Raw genomic sequence first — 18,867 nt, forward strand, 5'->3', positions numbered from 1 at the left:
TCAGGTAGGCTTTGGCACGCAATGGGTCCTTTAGCCTGCTGTCTTTGGTGATGTCTATCTCCTGTGGAGGGTGAAATGTGTCAAGGCTGTTATGTGTGACTGCTTCCTCGTGTTATGACAGATGGCCTATGGGGCGTGAAACGTTATTGACTTCGGTACTCGATACTTGTGCCATCTTGCAGGGTTTACCGTTCCTACCGATTGTAATTGTCGAACTTCGTCCCTAAGGGCATCGATCTTGTCAAAAACTCGTAGAGCCTTGTCATGGACCTTTTCTTGTATAGTGGTCTCGTGGAGTGCGGTGCGGATGTCGACGTTTCTTGTCCACCTGGAGCTCCTGTGATCCATCGATAGCAAATGCTTTGCAGCGCTTGGAGTTTGTTGTAGTTGGAGACGCACGTAGTTCCCCACGAGGTGGAGCCATACAACATTGTGGGTTCCACCGTTGCCTTATACAACCGGAGTTTAGTCTTAGGGTTGAGATCCTTACTCTTCAGGAACGGAATCAGTGACCTGGCCATCTTCTGGGCTGCCGTCTTCTTGTCGTCAATATGCTACGTAAACAGTAATTTTTTGTCAAGGTAGACACCGAGATACTTCACACCCGGCGACCATGGGATAAATTGGTCAGCTATTTGCAGTCTGTCGTTCAGAACAGGTTTCCTCCGTGTGAACAGAACGGCTGCCGTCTTCGTCGGGTTGATCGTTATCTTATTTTGCAGCGCCCAGCGTTCCATTACAGCAAGTTGCCGTTGCATCCTAGTGATTAGCTGGTCCAAGTGTCGTCCAGTTGTCAGAAAGGCCGTATCGTCCGCATACAAACTCGCCGTAACAAGGGGGACTGTTGGGATGTCATTTATATATAAGTTGAAAAGTAGAGGCGAAATGACAGAGCCCTGCGGAATTCCTGCGGAGATCAGTTTCATTTCGGAGTTTTTATCGTCAACTCGGACATACAGTTTCCTGTCCATCAGAAAGCTGTCTGTGAGTCTAATGTAACAATCCGCAATAGGGGTAGTGCGATGCAGTTTGACGATAAGGTTGGGCCGCCAGACCTTATCGTAAGCTTTTTCGATGTCAAGGAAGACACCAGTCGTGAAGTGCTGCTTGTTGTATCCTTCTTGTATCCGTTCGGTGATCCGTAGAAGTTGAAGTTCGGCAGATAATTTGTCCTTGAAACCGAATTGTTCGGGTCGCATAACGTCATGCGCTGTAAGCGTGTCATGGAGCCTCTGCAACAGCACTCTCTCGAGCACCTTGCCAAGGGTCGGCAAGAGGCTAATTGGCCGGTAACTGCTGGGTTTCGCTAGGTCTTTACCAGGCTTGGGTATTGGAACTACTCGAGCCGTCTTCCATGCCGTAGGAAAATATCCCTGCAGAAGGCAGCTGTTGAGAATTCGGGTAAGGAGCACCACGAGCTCCAGACCCCAACTGTCTCAATACATTTCGTTGCCGCCAGATGACGCCTCCGTGACACCAGCTGATGACGCAAGTACAGTTATCCATGATGGTCGCAAACAGTGGATTCTCCACGAGGTCTAATACTCAGTACCACCAGCAGAGAACGCTGTCGTCCTTTTCGTGACGTAAACCAAGATGGTGAGGGAAAATGATGGGGAAAACGACAAAGCCTGCTCTCGGCTGCTGGGGAGCGTAAGGATGGAGTGCACTCTATCTATTTTCAAACAACTTATTTAACGATAGAGTATATCTATCACACTGATACAAAAGATCCACCTGGATGTGCCTGGGGCCATGTTGCACAGCCCACAGACACGCAACCAACTCGTAATTACAGTGCACAATAGCAAACTGCTCCTAAATAATTCATCAAACTGATGTGTAGACACGCTCAGTACTAGTAAACTGTCCAAATAGCGCATAGCAGGGCCTACAGAGCCGCTCACAAAATAATGCAGTCAACGCACGCAAGCATAGTACACTGCCCCCTGTCCAGTCAGATGTCAAACCGTGCACAGCCGCTGCTCAGCTTCCGCAAACATGAGCCGGGGGCACCCCCATTCATACGTAACACCTGACAAATTCCTATCCGCTAGATACCGATGGTGAAGCAATCGCACGTACGGTCGACACGGCTAAAGCACTCACAGACCTACATTTAGGGTCGCGCGCTACAACACAAGAGTGAGGCCGCTGCAGCTCAGGTCCTGCGCTATGCGTCACAGTTCGCGAGCCGGCGTCGTCGAACACTGGTGAAATCTGCATGCCTCCATACAGTCACCATTATACAGGCTTAGCATGTCAAAGTGCGTTCACGTCAGTCTCAAATTCGAGGCATCTCCAGGTGCCACTTGTCTTTACCATTGAAGGCAGAATAGCACAGAGCATGTTGACACACGCATTCAACTCTCACGTACCCACCACAGCCTGACTGACACATTGCCATCTAAAACATTCTCAATGTTATTCTTACGTCACATGGCTTTGTGAAAAAAAAAATCAGCCAAGTCCAGTTCTCTGTAATTTTATAGTGCCCCAGAAAGAGTTAACGCTCGCTTTATTGTTCTCTCAGCCTGTATGCATCAAATTCCAGCCCTAACTGAATCTGCTTACCAAAATATCGCCGAATCCAATCTTTCTCCCGGATATAATGTGATAGCCTTCCTGCTCTCAACGTATGCAAATGTTCTCACCACTCTTATATCAAACCACAATCAATCGAGCATTTTCTTTCTGGGGCTTTCTGTAGTTATTTTGCAAAGATTGCTAAATTTCACCAACAGTTCCGTCAATCTATACACCCCCAACCTGTTCTTTCTTTCTACAGACGCTACACCCAGTGGTAACAAACTATTTTAAACTGATCACCATTTCGCACCGAAAACTAAACATCACAAAGTTCTCTACACGTCATTAAATACATATGATACTTGCAAGAATATTGAAGTGTCGAACCGATCTCCAACCAGGGAATACATCTCCAAGTGCTGTCTCTATCTAGTAAACATGCAATTCATATCCCCCACCATACCAAACCATCGCCTTTACGTCTGCGAACCCAAGTCACTCTCAGAACTGATGTGCAAAGACAGGCTCGTTTCAACCCGGCACAAACGCATTACTGTTTCCGCTTTCTTGCTCGCATTTCTACAGACATTTCCGTACTCCTTGATTAAAAGAACAACCACGTTTACGTCATAATATTATACAATTTTCGCCGTACAAATAGAGTAAACGTATACTTGCTCTCTCGAATATCGAAGTCGGTGACGTAACAGATTCCAGATGATCATTATACGGTCTTTTCCACGTCTAGAGAACAGGCAAACCTTTGTCCAACATACCACAAACGATATTCCCTCAACTAAATAAAGGTACCAAACGTACAGAAGCAGTCGTCCAAACGATTTACATGGGAGGCAATAACGCTCCACTGAAAACGCAACATTTTCTCAAAGTTACACCTGATCACGAAAGTCGCCCAGCACATACTAAGTATTAGTTCTCTATTCGATCATCTAGAAGATGGTAAAGTTAACTATGATAGATTCCTACACTCAAACAGGCCTCTGCATTCGGAAGACTGCTACCATTAACATGGGAACGCGAATCAATACCACCACAGACTTTGCATACACGAACACATTCTAGAAAGCCCATCACATATCTCCTACCATTATACATACAATTAAATCTTACCATCGCTGTCTCAACTGAAAAGTATTCGACAATGAGCGAAGTATTGGAAACACACTCTGTTGAAACCCTGATTCCTAATTTTTCACTCATGTACGCGATCACTGTTTAGCTTCTAGCAACCCCCAGAAGTTGTCACCCATCCACAAAACTTCTTCCCCAACTCAAAGAAGAGATGTCACTCAATCATTATGTGGTAAGCAACGCGCAGATGTGATGGAAAAGACACCATCGATGTTCTGTAATATAAGCAACAGACTTGATAGCGCGAAGAATTTTACACTAATTCGTATGAGAAAGTACTGTAACGAGGTACGATGTAATGGCTGACTGATTCATTCTAGAGAAGGATAAATTGATGGAGGTCAATTTTTTCAAGTTTTCTGTCTGAATGCATCAGTCATGTGATATAGCCCACGTTCAACTCGTATACAGCTACGTGTTCTGTATGTGTTTTAAAGCATTGTCTACTTGTGATCGTTAACGGTAAACCTGTCTGTCATGAGAGGACTTCCATCTCATGTGTGACGAAACTTGACACATTCTTCTAAACGAATTTTGATTTTGTGCGATGCCCCTGTCGCATTTGTGTGAGTAAAATCGAGACTTCTGCGTCATACGTAACCTAGCGGTAAGAGCTTGTGACGTGCTACAATCCCTGTGTCCACATTTGCCCGACTGATGTGCCATTTACAGAGTTAGTGATCGTTTGACTTGCCATTTCCATATGCCGTTATTTTTTATGGTTTACAATTTGCAAGCGTGTGTGTAGAGCGTTATAGATGAGTTATGTAGTAGTACTCGTAGTTTGCAGGTCAGTACGATGTGGGGCATGTCTGTACGTGTGTTCTGTGATACATATACTCCATCCCAAAATAAACTGTTCCCAAATAAGTAAAGTACATTCCTTCGTCTCGCTATCAGCCTAGTGTGGGCTGAGTCCTTTTACCAGCAACCCTTACGAAGAGGTTCAGCCCTGGATGCCTCAGTTACTGGTGGTGAGTTTCGTTTGCAACAATTTTCTTAGGTTAGTGGCGAAAGCGCAAGTGACCTTTCTTTACTGTCAGAATTAAAAGTCGGCAGCGAATCCTTGGAAGAGGTGGCGGTCTGGACCTTGAAAAGCAATTGAAACTAGGTAGTTGAAAGTCGAATCACGTAACGAATAGGAGTGCAGCATTCTAGGGGGTGGGAGGAGGGGTGCTTGGTCATGAATGAACGTCGCACTGATAGTTGGCAAATGTGGAACTTCTCCTTTGATCATTGAATATTGAAATTGTAAATTGAATTATTCAACATGATTAAAATTTAAATTGAATTAAGTACTTAGGGAATTGATAAGTTAGATGCACGATGTACGTGTTGCTTTACTTAGCATATTTACGGAAGACTATGTACGGCGCGAGTATAAAGGTGCGGGTCAAACGGTGATGTACAGTTACGCTGCCACAGCAGGCAGGACCATAGCGCGCTATTAGCGCGGGCCCGTCCGCCGGCTGCGGCGACGGCACAGTCCCACGTGCTCGCTAACTGTCAGACGACCTGGCAGCTGTCAACAGCCCCAACGCACTCGCGAAATGCCGACGGCGTGGCGTGTTCGGGATGTCAGAGCAATATTGAATAACGGTACTCGCGTGATACGCTGGCGTCACGACAGCGTCCTCTGTGTACCAAGTCGCGTGGTGGATACACTGGATGCAGCCATCTTGAATAACGATACTTGTGTCATTATCTGACGTCACAGTGCGCTCTCTGGTTGCGACGGTATGAACTAGGTCAGTCGAAACTGGTTAAATAATAAAGACAAGTCCTTTTTCCCGTCATTTTCCTAGATGTGACGCATTATCATGTTGGAATTTGAAATTCGCCCAGTTTATCTATGCGAGAGGGGCGTGTCACTTTCCTGCCAAAATTCAAAGTTCCCTCCAAAATCCGCCATGTTGAATGACGTCATCCCGTCCATCTTGGATGACGTCATCGAAGTCATCCTGGATAACGGTACTTTGGAATGATGCCCCTTTTGTCCCAATACTTATGTAACAGCTTCCAAGGTCAAAAAAATTTTATTTTCAAAATTTTATACAATTATAGCGACAAGAAAATATAGACTGCTCTCACAATCTGCTACTTAAGTAATGTAGTTTTACGTAAAAGTGTGACACAAAAGTCAACTATTAAGGTTATAACTGTGTGCATGTACTGAGGCAGCAGAGATCTCTGGGCGCAAATTACCCACACTATTTGAGATATGAGAGCACTTTGCAATTTACAACAAACTTAACTTCAAACCATTTCGAAAGTTTTTCTTGCTTATAATTTCACGAAGTAATGAAAGGAAAAAGGTTTACAGCTTACTATTTTTTCTATGCTGATACAAAAAACATCTGAATCAGTCATTACGTTCTAATTTATTACTATTTTACCCTTAATTCTATTCGCAACATGTTTTGCAAACAGTATCTGCAAGTAGCACTGAGTGTATTGCAAAATTATATTACTCTGCGACACATAGTCGAAGAGATGTGACGTGATAAACATCGCACTGAACGAGAAATTAGTTTTTTTATAACACCGTGCAAATTATATAGTGACAAACTGCCTATTGGCTTTTGTCTCGGGTTCTTCGGTCGACGTTCATCTAATGATTTTTCTGACGTTTCGCCAGCACGAGTGGCTGGCATTGTCAAAGCTTCACCCTCCATTGCCGGTGGTGAACTGGAGGCGAGCTCGCGGCCGCAGGCTATATGTACCTGGCGCGCCAACGTCCGAGGGCTTCTCCGCGGTCATTTCCCGTGCGTTTCTCCTCTCGCTACCTGCGACGGTCGTTCGCTGCAGTACGGGAAGCCAGGATCCGTTTACCTTAAGGCTTTCCTCTTTCTTGTTGAAACTGTTCGCGTGTTTTTGGATTTCTACAGCTTCTCTGAACAGGCGCGTGTGATAGTGCTTCTCTGCAGACAGAACTTCCGTGTCGGCGAATTTTATTACGTGGTCGGTCTCATTCAGCGCGTGCTCTGCCACGGCAGATTTCTCCACCTGCCCCAACCTGCAATGTCGCTTATGCTCTTTGATCCTGATGTTAATGGATCGTCCAGTCATTCCGACATAAACTATTCCGCATGTGCAAGGTATACGGTATATTCCCGACATTGGAAGTGGGTCTCTTTTCTCCTTCGCCGATCTAAGAAACTCTTTGATCTTCCTTGTCGGTTTGAAAAACGTCTTTACGCCGTGTTTGCGCAATATACGGCCGATTCTGTGCGTCACTCTGGGAATGTATGGCAGAAAGGCCGTACCCGACATTTCTTTTTCTGGTTCCTTACCCAAGATCCATAAGAACAACGTTCCACTGAGACCGATCGTTAGCGCTCCTGGCTCACCAACGTATGAACTGGCGAAACACTTGGCCTCTCTGCTCCAGCCACACGTGGGAAAGACCGACACATACATTAAGGACTCAGGACATTTCATTGAGAAGCTGAAGAAACTGAAGCTTGCGCCAAACGACATCCTGGTCAGTTTTGATGTTGTTTCGTTATTTACGAAAGTGCCACTCAGCGACGCTCTGGAGCACATCGGTTCCATGTTCCCGCAAGACATCAAAAAGCTCTTCCATGCATGTCTCACCACGAGCTATTTCACGTGGGATGGCGATTTCTACGAACAGCTGGAAAGCGTCGCCATGGGTAGTCCTCTCAGTCCAGTGGTGGCCAACTTCTTCATGGAACAATTCGAAGCACAGGCACTGGACTCGGCGACTTGCAAACCTAAGGTGTGGTACAGGTACGTCGATGATACTTTCGCGGTGTGGAGCCTTGGTGAAGAACAGCTCGGTGAATTCCTGAGACATTTGAACAGCCTCCATGCCAACATAACATATACCATGGAAGTAGAAAAGGACAAGAAACTGCCATTTCTAGATGTGCTGGTCACAAGGGACGGCGAAAACCTGGGACACAGCGTGTATCGAAAACCGACACACACGGACCGATACCTGCACAAACTGTCAAACCACCACCCGAGCCAGAAAAGAAGCATGATTAGTACGCTCGTAACGAGAGCAGGACGAATATGTGAGCCTCAACACCTCAAACGAGAAATGCAACACCTGGAAACTGTTCTGAGGAGCAATGGGTACTCCACAAATTATATTCGAAGTGTAACATAGCCAAACACTCGGCGAAGTAAGGAACCAGAAAAAGAAATGTCGGGTACGGCCAGAGTGACGGACAGAATCGACCGTATATTGCGCAAACACGGCGTAAAGACGATTTTCAAACCGACAAGGAAGATCAAAGAGTGTCTTAGATCGGCGAAGGAGAAAAGAGACCCACTTCCAATGTCGGGAATATACCGTATACCTTGCACATGCGGAATAGTTTATGTTGGAATGACTGGACGATCCATTAACATCAGGATCAAAGAGCATAAGCGACATTGCAGGTTGGGGCAGGTGGAGAAATCTGCCGTGGCAGAGCACGCACTGAATGAGGCCGACCACGTAATAAAATTCGCCGACACGGAAGTTCTGTCTGCAGAGAAGCACTATCACACGCGCCTGTTCAGAGAAGCTGTAGAAATCCAAAAACACGCGAACAGTTTCAACAAGAAAGAGGAAAGCCTTAAGGTAAACGGATCCTGGCTTCCCGTACTGCAGCGAACGACCGTCGCAGGTAGCGAGAGGAGAAACGCACGGGAAATGACCGCGGAGAAGCCCTCGGACGTTGGCGCGCCAGGTACATATAGCCTGCGGCCGCGAGCTCGCCTCCAGTTCACCACCGGCAATGGAGGGTGAAGCTTTGACAATGCCAGCCACTCGTGCTGGCGAAACGTCAGAAAAATCATTAGATGAACGTCGGCCGAAGAACCCGAGACAGAAGCCAATAGGCAGTTTGTCAACAAGTGGCCACGAAAGCCTCAACAATTTTGTAAATCATATAGTGTTTGATAAAATAGAGCACATTCCGACTTACAGCATTCTTTAGGCCCCAGGTTTCGATTTTGACGTTTTAATTAATCATTCGTGACTTAATTATCCGAAAACCAGCATAATTAGGGTTTCCGTATGAACATGAAGACTTCACAGTCGTCAAATATTTTACACGTTAACTCATTTGCAAAGTAGTTGGGCTTTGAAAATGAGCTCAACTTTTTAAATAAGCGGGAGTCGTGGGATTATTGATTTATCGCTCCCATGGGTATTACATAGCAACTGATGCGGAAAATCCTCTGCACTGCTTATATGTCTCATTTGTATCCGACAAATTTGCAAGAGTCCAGTTGCACAGTTTCCCGATTTAGCCAACAAAGATGATGTAGCACTTAAGTATGTCGACAATGAGTTCTGCAGCACTCATAAACATAATAATCCTGCGCTCCGGAGTCCCATACCCTATTAACGTCTAATATACTTGAGGTTTTTAAATGTTTTAGTCTAAGGTGGCTTATGGAAGTGCTCGTAGACAACCAACGACGTGTTTATAAAATCTTTATAATAGTGAAAGTGGAGTGTGAGAGTAACGATGTTTTCGCATGCCTGTGGCAGGAGAACGCGGGCCTGGTGGTGCCGTGGATCACAGGCTTCATCACCTTCATGGCGCTCGAGGCCATGGCCATGGTCTACTCGAACGTCCTCAGGGACCACGTGAACAAGGTAAGCTCAGCACTGCCGCCACTTCACGTATTCTTGAACTCATAGCTTGACGGTCTTTGCTAATGCCTTGAAAATATAGGGTTGGTAGTAGTGTTCTATGAGGCGAAATGCCTCAAAATGCGGCGCACGAGGTGTAATAACGTGGATACGTTGCTCGCTAATACGTCAGCGATCATAGTTTTAGAGCAGTATTCACCAGAAAAATATAGCCGCCGCCGCAGCCGCAGGGAAGCGACACTTTCGTCACATTTACGATTAGATTTTGCTTGAAATTTTTCTTTTCTCTTTTAGTATTTTGCCGATTATAGTAAAGTTATTTCATGTATATGTTTCAGTTGCGAAACCACTCACCAGTAATACAAATATCCGCAACGGGGAAATATGGTATTATTTATTTGGTCGAACGAGATTTGTTTCTCACTGTTTCCAGTTTCTGATCGAGTTCACGTCCCAAGAGCGAAACATAACGGCTTGCGATGATGATTTGGGCAGCAGTATAGTGATTATCCAGTGACACCATGGTTCTTCTGAAAGGTCACATTACTGCCAAGGATTATATGACCATTTTGGCTGACCAGGTCCAACCGATGTTAGGATGTTTGTTTTCATCCTCCAGAAATGGTTTTGTGAGCACGAGCATCAACTGTCGCATCTCCCCTGGCTACCTCGGTGACTGCGTTTTGTGGTCTACTTTGAAGGGAAGGGTGCGTGATTGCTGCCTACCTCCATTATCGGTAGCTCAACTTACGGTTATTTTGCTGGAAGAATGTTACAAATTCCCTTGAAAGGCATACATAAACTCTATTTATCCGTTCCGGCGCAGGTGGAAGCTGTTCTGAATGCCAAAGAGTTTCCTACACCATATTAGGCATGGTAACGTGATGTGTTCCCACTTTTTTGCCCGTCCCTGTATTTCACGATTTGAGAATGTCCCATGCCGGCCGCAACCGGTATTTTCGTTTTAAATTAGTGTCATTGAGTCTGAAAATATATTATTATTGAATGTCAGTCACTGTATTCTAAGTTTCTACTAAGACATAGTTTTAAAACTGGATGTGTCTGGGGAGTTGGTGAGCGTGGTATAAACCTAGAACAAAAACAGGATAGAACATGAAACTTCCTGGCAGATTAAAACTGTTTGCCGGACCGAGACTCGAACTCGGGACCTTTGCCTTTCGCGGGCAACTACTATGTCCTTTCTTCCAGGAGTGCTAGTTCAGCATAGTTCGCAGAAGGGCTTGTGTGAAGTTTGGAAAGTAGGAGACGAGGTACTGGCAAATGAAATGCAATGAGGACGGGGCGTGAGTCGTGATTGGGTAGCTCAGATGGCAGACCACTTGCTCGCGTAAGGCAAAGGTCCCGAGTTCGAGTCTCGGTATGGCACACAGTTTTAATCTGCCAGGAAGTTTCATAACAGCGCACACTCCACTGCAGAGTCACAATCTCATTCTGGAGGATAGAACTTTCCTGCGAATATACGCCCAACAACAATACAGCATTACACAAAGCACTGAGGATGCGTCACAGGTGGTTCTCAAAATGTCTGCAACGACCATCTACACATGCGTGACAATGCGTCTATGTTGACTGGCAAAGTTACTCCATGATCCCTACGTTCAATAAAGCTTCTGCTAAGTCGATAATCAACGTGTCTCCCTGAAGGTGGGTCGCTATCCGGATTAGCGTGCGCTATGCTATTCACCCGCTTCCACTATCCTGTCTATGTAACTAAGTATATCAGGAAGGCGTAAATGCTACAGCAATGGATATATCACGGCTGGATATAAAACTGGGTTACCTTGAATTGCAGCAAATGGTAAGTTAGTCGATGCTGTTTTGACTGTACGGCAGTCACACACTTGAAGTGGCTCGCAAGTGATGGCACGTCATGCTGTCGCTAACTCTGGACAGATATTTTCTGTGGGTGAGAGGTCAGGGAACCTGTGAAACAACGTCTTTATGGATACGGGTCGGGGACGCCCAGATAGCAACTGATCTTGTCCACCAGCTGCGAAATAGGCGCAACAAAGTATGTTTCTTCTGTTCAGTGATCCTAGAATATATTTATATATTTTTATTGCAGTTTCGTGTCACCAAAGCTTTTCACTACAACAGGTAATTAATTTTCATCTCTAATGACTATCTTAAGTTCTCCAAAATACAGAGACAACGTACCGTATATAATGTACCAAAATTACAAACCAAATTCATCAGAAACTGATTTGAGTATAAGCAAAACAATAAAATTTCTGACAAGATACATTGTTCATGTGTATCACCGATACTGAAATAAAATTAATTGCGATGGAAACGTCAGGTGTAATCAATACTTACTGCACTATTTTTAGCTACCCATATCAGTAATTATACGTGTAGGTGAGCCTTATGGATAGTGTTGTAATAGTGATAGGACAGGAAACACAGGTAAAACATAATTATGATTATTATTTATTTATTTCATTTAGCTGTACGTACGTATGCATGTGTGTCTTGGGGTAGGTATCTCTTAATCACAAATGTAAGCGACAATATGCGCAATGGATAAATGATGCAATTGCACTGTTGGGTGTTGAGCAACTTGTATTTTTCGCATTGTAGGTAATACTGTCAGGAGCATCAAAGAAATTACACTCAACTGGAAATGCAGCTTTGCATCATGGATGATGATAGCGTTAGGACTGTGGAGTTCAGTACGAATGTTCTCGAGTACAATTCACGCATACAAATGTGTACAGAACTTTTTCCACTGGCGAAAACATTATACATACAAAGGTTGAACAAGGGACGTTGTGCCAGGAGGAATGGTTGTCACCTACACGTGTTTATCGGGAATTACGAACAGGTCCTGCCGATGGAATGAAAATGACTCGAGATCAAGACAACAGCACTGGAATGAGACAGTTATCCCTCCATTGTTCAGCAATACGCAGGTATACTCTGATTTTGAAGCCATTATGTATACGTTCGAAAGTCGGATTATTTCCTTTTTCACAAGAGGACCAAATGTACCACTTTCTTCAGGGATACACATAGTAGAGGAGAAAGAAATCAACCTTCCATGGAAATAATTGGCTAAATTGTATACGGATGTGATTTTTCAAACCTGATTGCAACCCAAGAACCGTGTCTCGTTCACCCATTCCAGATTGTATGCGCTCCCTGTAAATTTCATAATTAAATCCAGAAAAGTCGGTATTTAGAATTTCAGCTGCTGAATGATTAGGAACAATGGTATCCGTGAATTAAATACCAAATGTGACCACATATTGGTCTCTCTCTTTTTGCGCTCGAAGATGTTAGTACGTTACAGAGTGCGTAGCTATGCGACTCACAATCCTGTAAACCGACTTAAAATTCCTCAGCTAAATAGATCTTGCTTTGAAATACGTCAGTCCAAGCGCTCTAGATTTTGGCACGCTGACCGCCTTATATGAACAGAATTCACAGCCAAGCAATTAGTCCTTACCTCTTGAAATATAGGCCAAAATAACTCCAATATGACAGTGAGTTTCTCAAGTTTTGTTCATTGTTGTTAATAGTATCTCTAATAACAAGGTAGCTAATTCTTGTCCTTGCCGTTTCTGAAGTAATGCATAATTCTTTCAATGACCAGCCTTTGTTTCTTGCTTCAGTAACCCTCTTGACATATTCGAAAGTGCATCATGAGTGAAAGGCTCATATATATTTTCGGCATTAGTAATGTCCTCGGAATGCATTTGTACCATTTCTATATTTTCCAGGATTTCATTCATAGTGGCATCCTTATGTTCCTCGATCAAATCGAAGATAGAGTTTGCTGTGAATCTTTGCTCTTCATGCACTTCAGGTGATGAAGACGGTAATGAAGTCTGGTGTACAACCTCTAACACCCTGTTTTGTTTTAATTCTCACTGTGCACGCTGCAATCACCAATTAAAAAAATGTCCATAGCAATTCACAATATCACCCTCACACAATTACTTGTTGTTGTTGTTGTGGTCTTCAGACCTGAGACTGGTTTGATGCAGCTCTCCATGCTACTCTATCCTGTGCAAGCTTCTTCATCTCCCAGTACCTACTGCAACCTACATCCTTCTTAATCTGCCTAGTGTATTCATCTCTTGGTCTCCCTCTACGATTTTTACCCTCCACGCTGCCCTCCAGAACTAAATTGGTGATCCCTTGATGCCTCAGAACATGTTCTACCAACCGATCCCTTCTTCTAGTCGAGTTGTGCCACAAACTCCGCTTCTCCCCAATTCTCTTCAATACCTCCTCATTAGTTATGTGATCTACCCATCTGATCTTCAGCATCCTTCTGTAGCACCACATTTCGAAAGCTTCTATTCTCTTCTTGTCTAAACTATTTATCGTCCATGTTTCACTTCCATACATGGCAAAACTCCTATACTACTTTCAGTGTCTCTTTTCCTAATCTAATTCCCGTAGCATCACCCGAGGTAATTAGACTACATTCCATTATCCTCGTTTTGCTTTTGTTGATGTTCATCTTATATCCTCCTTTCAAGACACTGTCCATTCCGTTCAATTGCTCTTCCAAGTCATTTGCTGTCTCTGACAGAATTACAATGTCATCGGCGAACCTCAAAGTTTTTATTTCTTCTCCATGGATTTTAATACCTACTCCGAACTTTACTCTTGTTTCCGTTACTGCTAGCTCAATATACAGATTGAATAGCATCGGGGAGAGGCTACAAACCTGTCTCACTCCCTTCTACATCTACATCTACATCCATACTCCGCAAGCCACCTGACGGTGTGTGGCGGAGGGTACCTAGAGTACCTCTATCGGTTCTCCCTTCTATTCCAGTCTCGTATTGTTCGTGGAAAGAAGGATTGTCGGTATGCCTCTGTGTGGGCTCTAATCTCTCTGATTTTATCCTCATGGTCTCTTCGCGAGATATACGTAGGAGGGAGCAATATACTGCTTGACTCTTCGGTGAAGGTATGTTCTCGAAACTTTGACAAAAGCCCGTACCGAGCTACTGAGCGTCCCTCCTGCAGAGTCTTCCACTGGAGTTTATCTATCATCTCCGTAACGCTTTCGCGATTACTAAATGATCCAGTAACGAAGCGCGCTGCTCTCCATTGGATCTTCTCTATATCTTCTATCAACCCTATCTGGTACGGATTCCACACTGCTGAGCAGTATTCAAGCAGTGGGCGAACAAGCGTACTGTAACCAACTTCCTTTGTTTTCGGATTGCATTTCCTTAGGATTCTTCCAATGAATCTCAGTCAAGCATCTGCTTTACCGACGATCAACGTTATATGATCATTCCATTTTAAATCACTCCTAATGCCTACTCCCAGATAATTTATGGTATTAACTGCTTCCAGTTGCTGACCTGCTATTTTGTAGCTAAATGATAAAGGATCTATCTTTCTGTGTATTCGCAGCACATTACACTTGTCTGTATTGAGATTCAATTGCCATTCCCTGCACCATGCGTCAATTCGCTGCAGATCCTCCTGCATTTCAGTACAATTTTCCATTGTTACAACCTCTCGATACACCTGAGCATCATCTGCAAAAAGCCTCAGTGAACTTCCGATGTCATCCACCACGTCATTTATGTATATTGTGAATAGCAACGGTCCTATGACACTCCCCTGCGACACACCTGAAATCACTCTTACTTCGGAAGACTTCTCTCCATTGAGAATGACATACTGCGTCCTGTTATCTAGGAACTCCTCAATCCAATCACACAATTGGTATGATAGTCCATATGCTCTTACTTTGTTCATTAAACGACTGTGGGGAACTGTATCGAACGCCTTACGGAAGTCAAGAAACACGGCATCTACCTGTGAACCCGTGTCTATGGCCCTCTGAGTCTCGTGATTTCTAGTCTCGTGATTTCTAGTCTCCAGAAAAGTCATTATACTCGAACACAATACGTGTTCCAAAATTCTACAACTGATCGACGTTAGAGATATAGGTCTATAGTTCTGCACATCTGTTCGACGTTCCTTCTTGAAAACGGGGATGACCTGTGCCCTTTTCCAATCCTTTGGAACGCTACGCTCTTCTAGAGACCTACGGTACACCACTGCAAGAAGGGGGGCAAGTTCCTTCGCGTACTCTGTGTAAAATTGAACTGGTATCCCATCAGGTCCAGAGGCCCTTCCTTTTTTGAGCGATTTTAATTGTTTCTCTATCCCTCTGTCGTCTATTTCGATATCTACCATTTTGTCATCTGTGCGACAATCTAGAGAAGGAACCACAGTGCAGTCTTCCTCTGTGAAACAACTTTGGAAAAAGACATTTAGTATTTCGGCCTTTAGTCTGTCATCCTCTGTTTCAATACCATTTTGGTCACAGAGTGTCTGGACATTTTGTTTTGATCCACCTACCGCTTTCACATAAGACCAAAATTTCTTAGGATTTTCTGCCAAGTCAGTACATAGAACTTCACTTTCGAATTCATTGAACGGCTGTCGCATAGCCCTACTCACACTACATTTCGCTTCGCTTAATTTTTGTTTGTCTGCAAGGCTTTGGCTATGTTTATGTTTGCTGTTAAGTTCCCTTTGCTTCCGCAGCAGTTTTCTAACTCGGTTGTTGTACCACGGTGGCTCTTTTCCATCTCTTACGATCTTGCCTGGCACGTACTCATCTAGCGCATTATGTACGACGGTTTTGAACTTTGTCCACTGATCCTCAACACTATCTGTACTTGAGACAAAACTTTTGTGTCGAGCCAACAGGTACTCTGAAATCTGCTTTTTGTCACTTTTTCTAAACAGAAAAATCTTCCTACCCTTTTTAATATTCCTATTTACGGCTGAAATCATCGATGCCGTAACCGCTTTATGATCGCTGATTTCCTGTTCTGCGTTAACTTTTTCAAATAGTTCGGGTCTGTTTGTCACCAGAAGGTCTAATATATTATCGCCACGAGTCGGTTCTCTGTTTAACTGCTCAAGGTAGTTTTCAGATAAAGCACTTAAAAAATTTTCACTGGATTCTTTGTCCCTGCCACCCGTTATTAACGTCTGAGTCTCCCAGTCTATATCCGGCAAATTAAAATCTCCACCCAGAACTATAACGTGGTGGGGTAATCTACTCGAAATACTTTCCAAATTATCCTTCAGGTGCTCAGCCACAACAGCTGCTGAGCCAGGGGGCCTATTGAGACATCCAATTACCATGTCTGAGCCTGCTTTAACCGTGACCTTCACCCAAATCATTTCACATTTCGGATCTCCGTCAATGTCCTTCGATACTATTGCACTTCTTATCGCTATAAACACGCCTCCCCCTTCACTGTCCAGCCTGTCTCTGCGGCATACATTCCAATCTGAGTTTAGGATTTCATTACTGTTTACGTCTGGTTTCAGCCAACTTTCTGTCGCTAGTACTATATGGGCGCTGTGACCGTTTATTAATGAGAACAGTTCTGGGACCTTTCTGTAGACGCTCCTGCAGTTTACTATTAGCACATTAATATTGTTATTCCCTGTTGCATTTTGCCTACTCCTACCTTGCCGCGTCTCAGGAGGCGTCTTGTCGGGCCTAAGGGGATTCTCTAACCTAAAAAACCCCCAAGTGCACTCCACACGTATTCCGCTACCCTTGTAGCCGCTTCCAGCGTGTAGTGCACACCTGACCTATTCAGGGGGACCCTACATTTCTCCACCCGATAGTGGAGGTCGAGAAATTTGCACCCCAGATCTCCGCAGAATCGTCTGAGCCTCTGGTTTAAGCCTTCCACTCGGCTCCAAACCAGAGGACCGCGATCGTTTCTGGGAACGATACTACAAATAGTTAGCTCTGATTTCACCCCGCGAGCGAGGCTTTCCGCCTTCACCAATTCCGCCAACCGCCTGTACGAACTGAGGATGACCTCTGAACCCAGACGGCAGGAGTCATTGGTGCCGACATGAGCAACAATTTGCAGTCGGGTGCTCCCAGTGCTCTCTATCGCCGCCGGTAGAGCCTCCTCCACATCTCGGAGGAGACCCCCCGGCAAGCAGACAGAGTGAACACTGGCCTTCTTCCCCGACCTTCCCGCTATTTCCCTAAGGGGCTCCATCACCCGCCTAACGTTGGAGCTCCCAATAACTAATAAACCCCTCCTCCCGTGTGCCTGCTCGAACCTTGCTGAAGGAGCAGCCACATGTCCACTCACAGGCAGAGCGGGCGATGCCACATGGCCAGCCTCCACATTGGCCCTCCGCCTCGTGCGCCGCGAACGCCGCAGAACCCGCCACTCCTCTTGGGGAGAGGGTGGCCCAACCGCGCCCAGTACAAGATGTCTCGACAGCAGGGACAGTGGGTGAAGCATGTAACACCTGGGTTGTACCTTGCGACGCACCAGACTCCCCACTGCCGCTACACTCCGAGGCAGCAGCCTGAAGACGACTGACCGCGGCCATCAACACGCTCAGCTGTTCGCGAACAGTGGCCACCTCCTCCTGCGTCCGTACACTGCTTCCCTTTCATGTCCCTCGACTCTTATAACTGCCATCTGGTTTCTGTACAAATTGTAAATAGCCCTTCTCTCCCTGTATTTTACCCCTGTCACCTTGCAGAATTTGAAAGTGAGTATTCCACTCAACATTGTCAAAAGCTTTCTCTAGGTGTACAAATGCTAGAAACGTAGATTTGCCTTTCCTTAATCTTTCCTCTAAAATAAGTCGTAGGGTCAGCATTGCCTCACGTGTTCCAACATTTCTACGGAATCCAAACTGATCTTCCCAGAGGTCGGCTTCTACCAGTTTATCCATTCGTCTGTAAAGAATTCGCGCTAGTATTTTGCAGCTGTGACTTATTAAACTGATAGTTCGGTGATTTTCTCATCTGTCAACACCAGCTTTCTTTGGGATTGGATTTATTATATTTTTCTTGAAGTCTGAGGGAATTTCGCCTGGCTCATACATCTTGCTCACCAGATGGTACAGTTTTGTCAGGACTGGCTCACCCAAGGCTGTCAGTAGTTCTAATGGAATGTTGTCCAATCCAGGGGCCTTGTTTCGATTTAGGTCTTTCAGTGCTCTGTCAAACTCTTCACGCAGTAACATATCTCCCATTTCATCTTGATCTACCTCCTCTTCCATTCCATAATGTTGTCCTCAAGAACATCGCCCCTGTATAGACCCTCTATATACTCCTTCCACCTTTCTGCCTTCCCTTCTTTGCTTAGAACTGGGGTCCCACCTGAGCTCTTGATATTCGTGCAAGTGGTTCTCTTTTCTCCAAAGGTCTCTTTAATTTTCCTGTAGGCAGTATCTATCTTATCCCTCGTGAGATAAGTCTTTATATCCTTACATTCGTCTTCTGGTCATCCCTGCTTAGCCATTTTGCACTTCCTGTCAATCTCATTTTTGAGACGTTTGTATTCCTTTTTGTCTGATTCACTTACTGCATTTTTGTATTTTCTCCTTTCATCAATTAAATTCAGTATCTCTATTGTTACCCAAGAATTTCTACTATCCCTCGTCTTTTTACCTACTTGATCCTCTGCTGCCTTCACTATTTCATCTCTGAAAGCTACCCATTCTTTTTCTACTGTATTTCTTTCCCCCATTCCTGTCAATTGTTCCCTTATGCTCTC

At 44.7% G+C, this 18,867-nt stretch overlaps 1 protein-coding gene across 2 annotated transcripts in view; it reads left to right on the forward strand.

Moving 5' to 3' along the window:
• Nucleotides 1-18,867, forward strand: part of LOC126095172 (uncharacterized) — a 1,128,014-nt gene that overhangs the window by 1,006,812 nt on the left and 102,335 nt on the right. For both annotated transcript variants that reach the window (XM_049909900.1, XM_049909901.1), the window contains exon 6: nucleotides 9,197-9,304. In XM_049909900.1, the coding sequence (XP_049765857.1) occupies nucleotides 9,197-9,304 (108 nt within the window). The remainder of the gene's footprint in view (nucleotides 1-9,196; nucleotides 9,305-18,867) is intronic.

Source organism: Schistocerca cancellata, chromosome 8 (assembly GCF_023864275.1).
Source record: "Schistocerca cancellata isolate TAMUIC-IGC-003103 chromosome 8, iqSchCanc2.1, whole genome shotgun sequence".
NCBI lineage: Eukaryota > Metazoa > Arthropoda > Insecta > Orthoptera > Acrididae > Schistocerca > Schistocerca cancellata.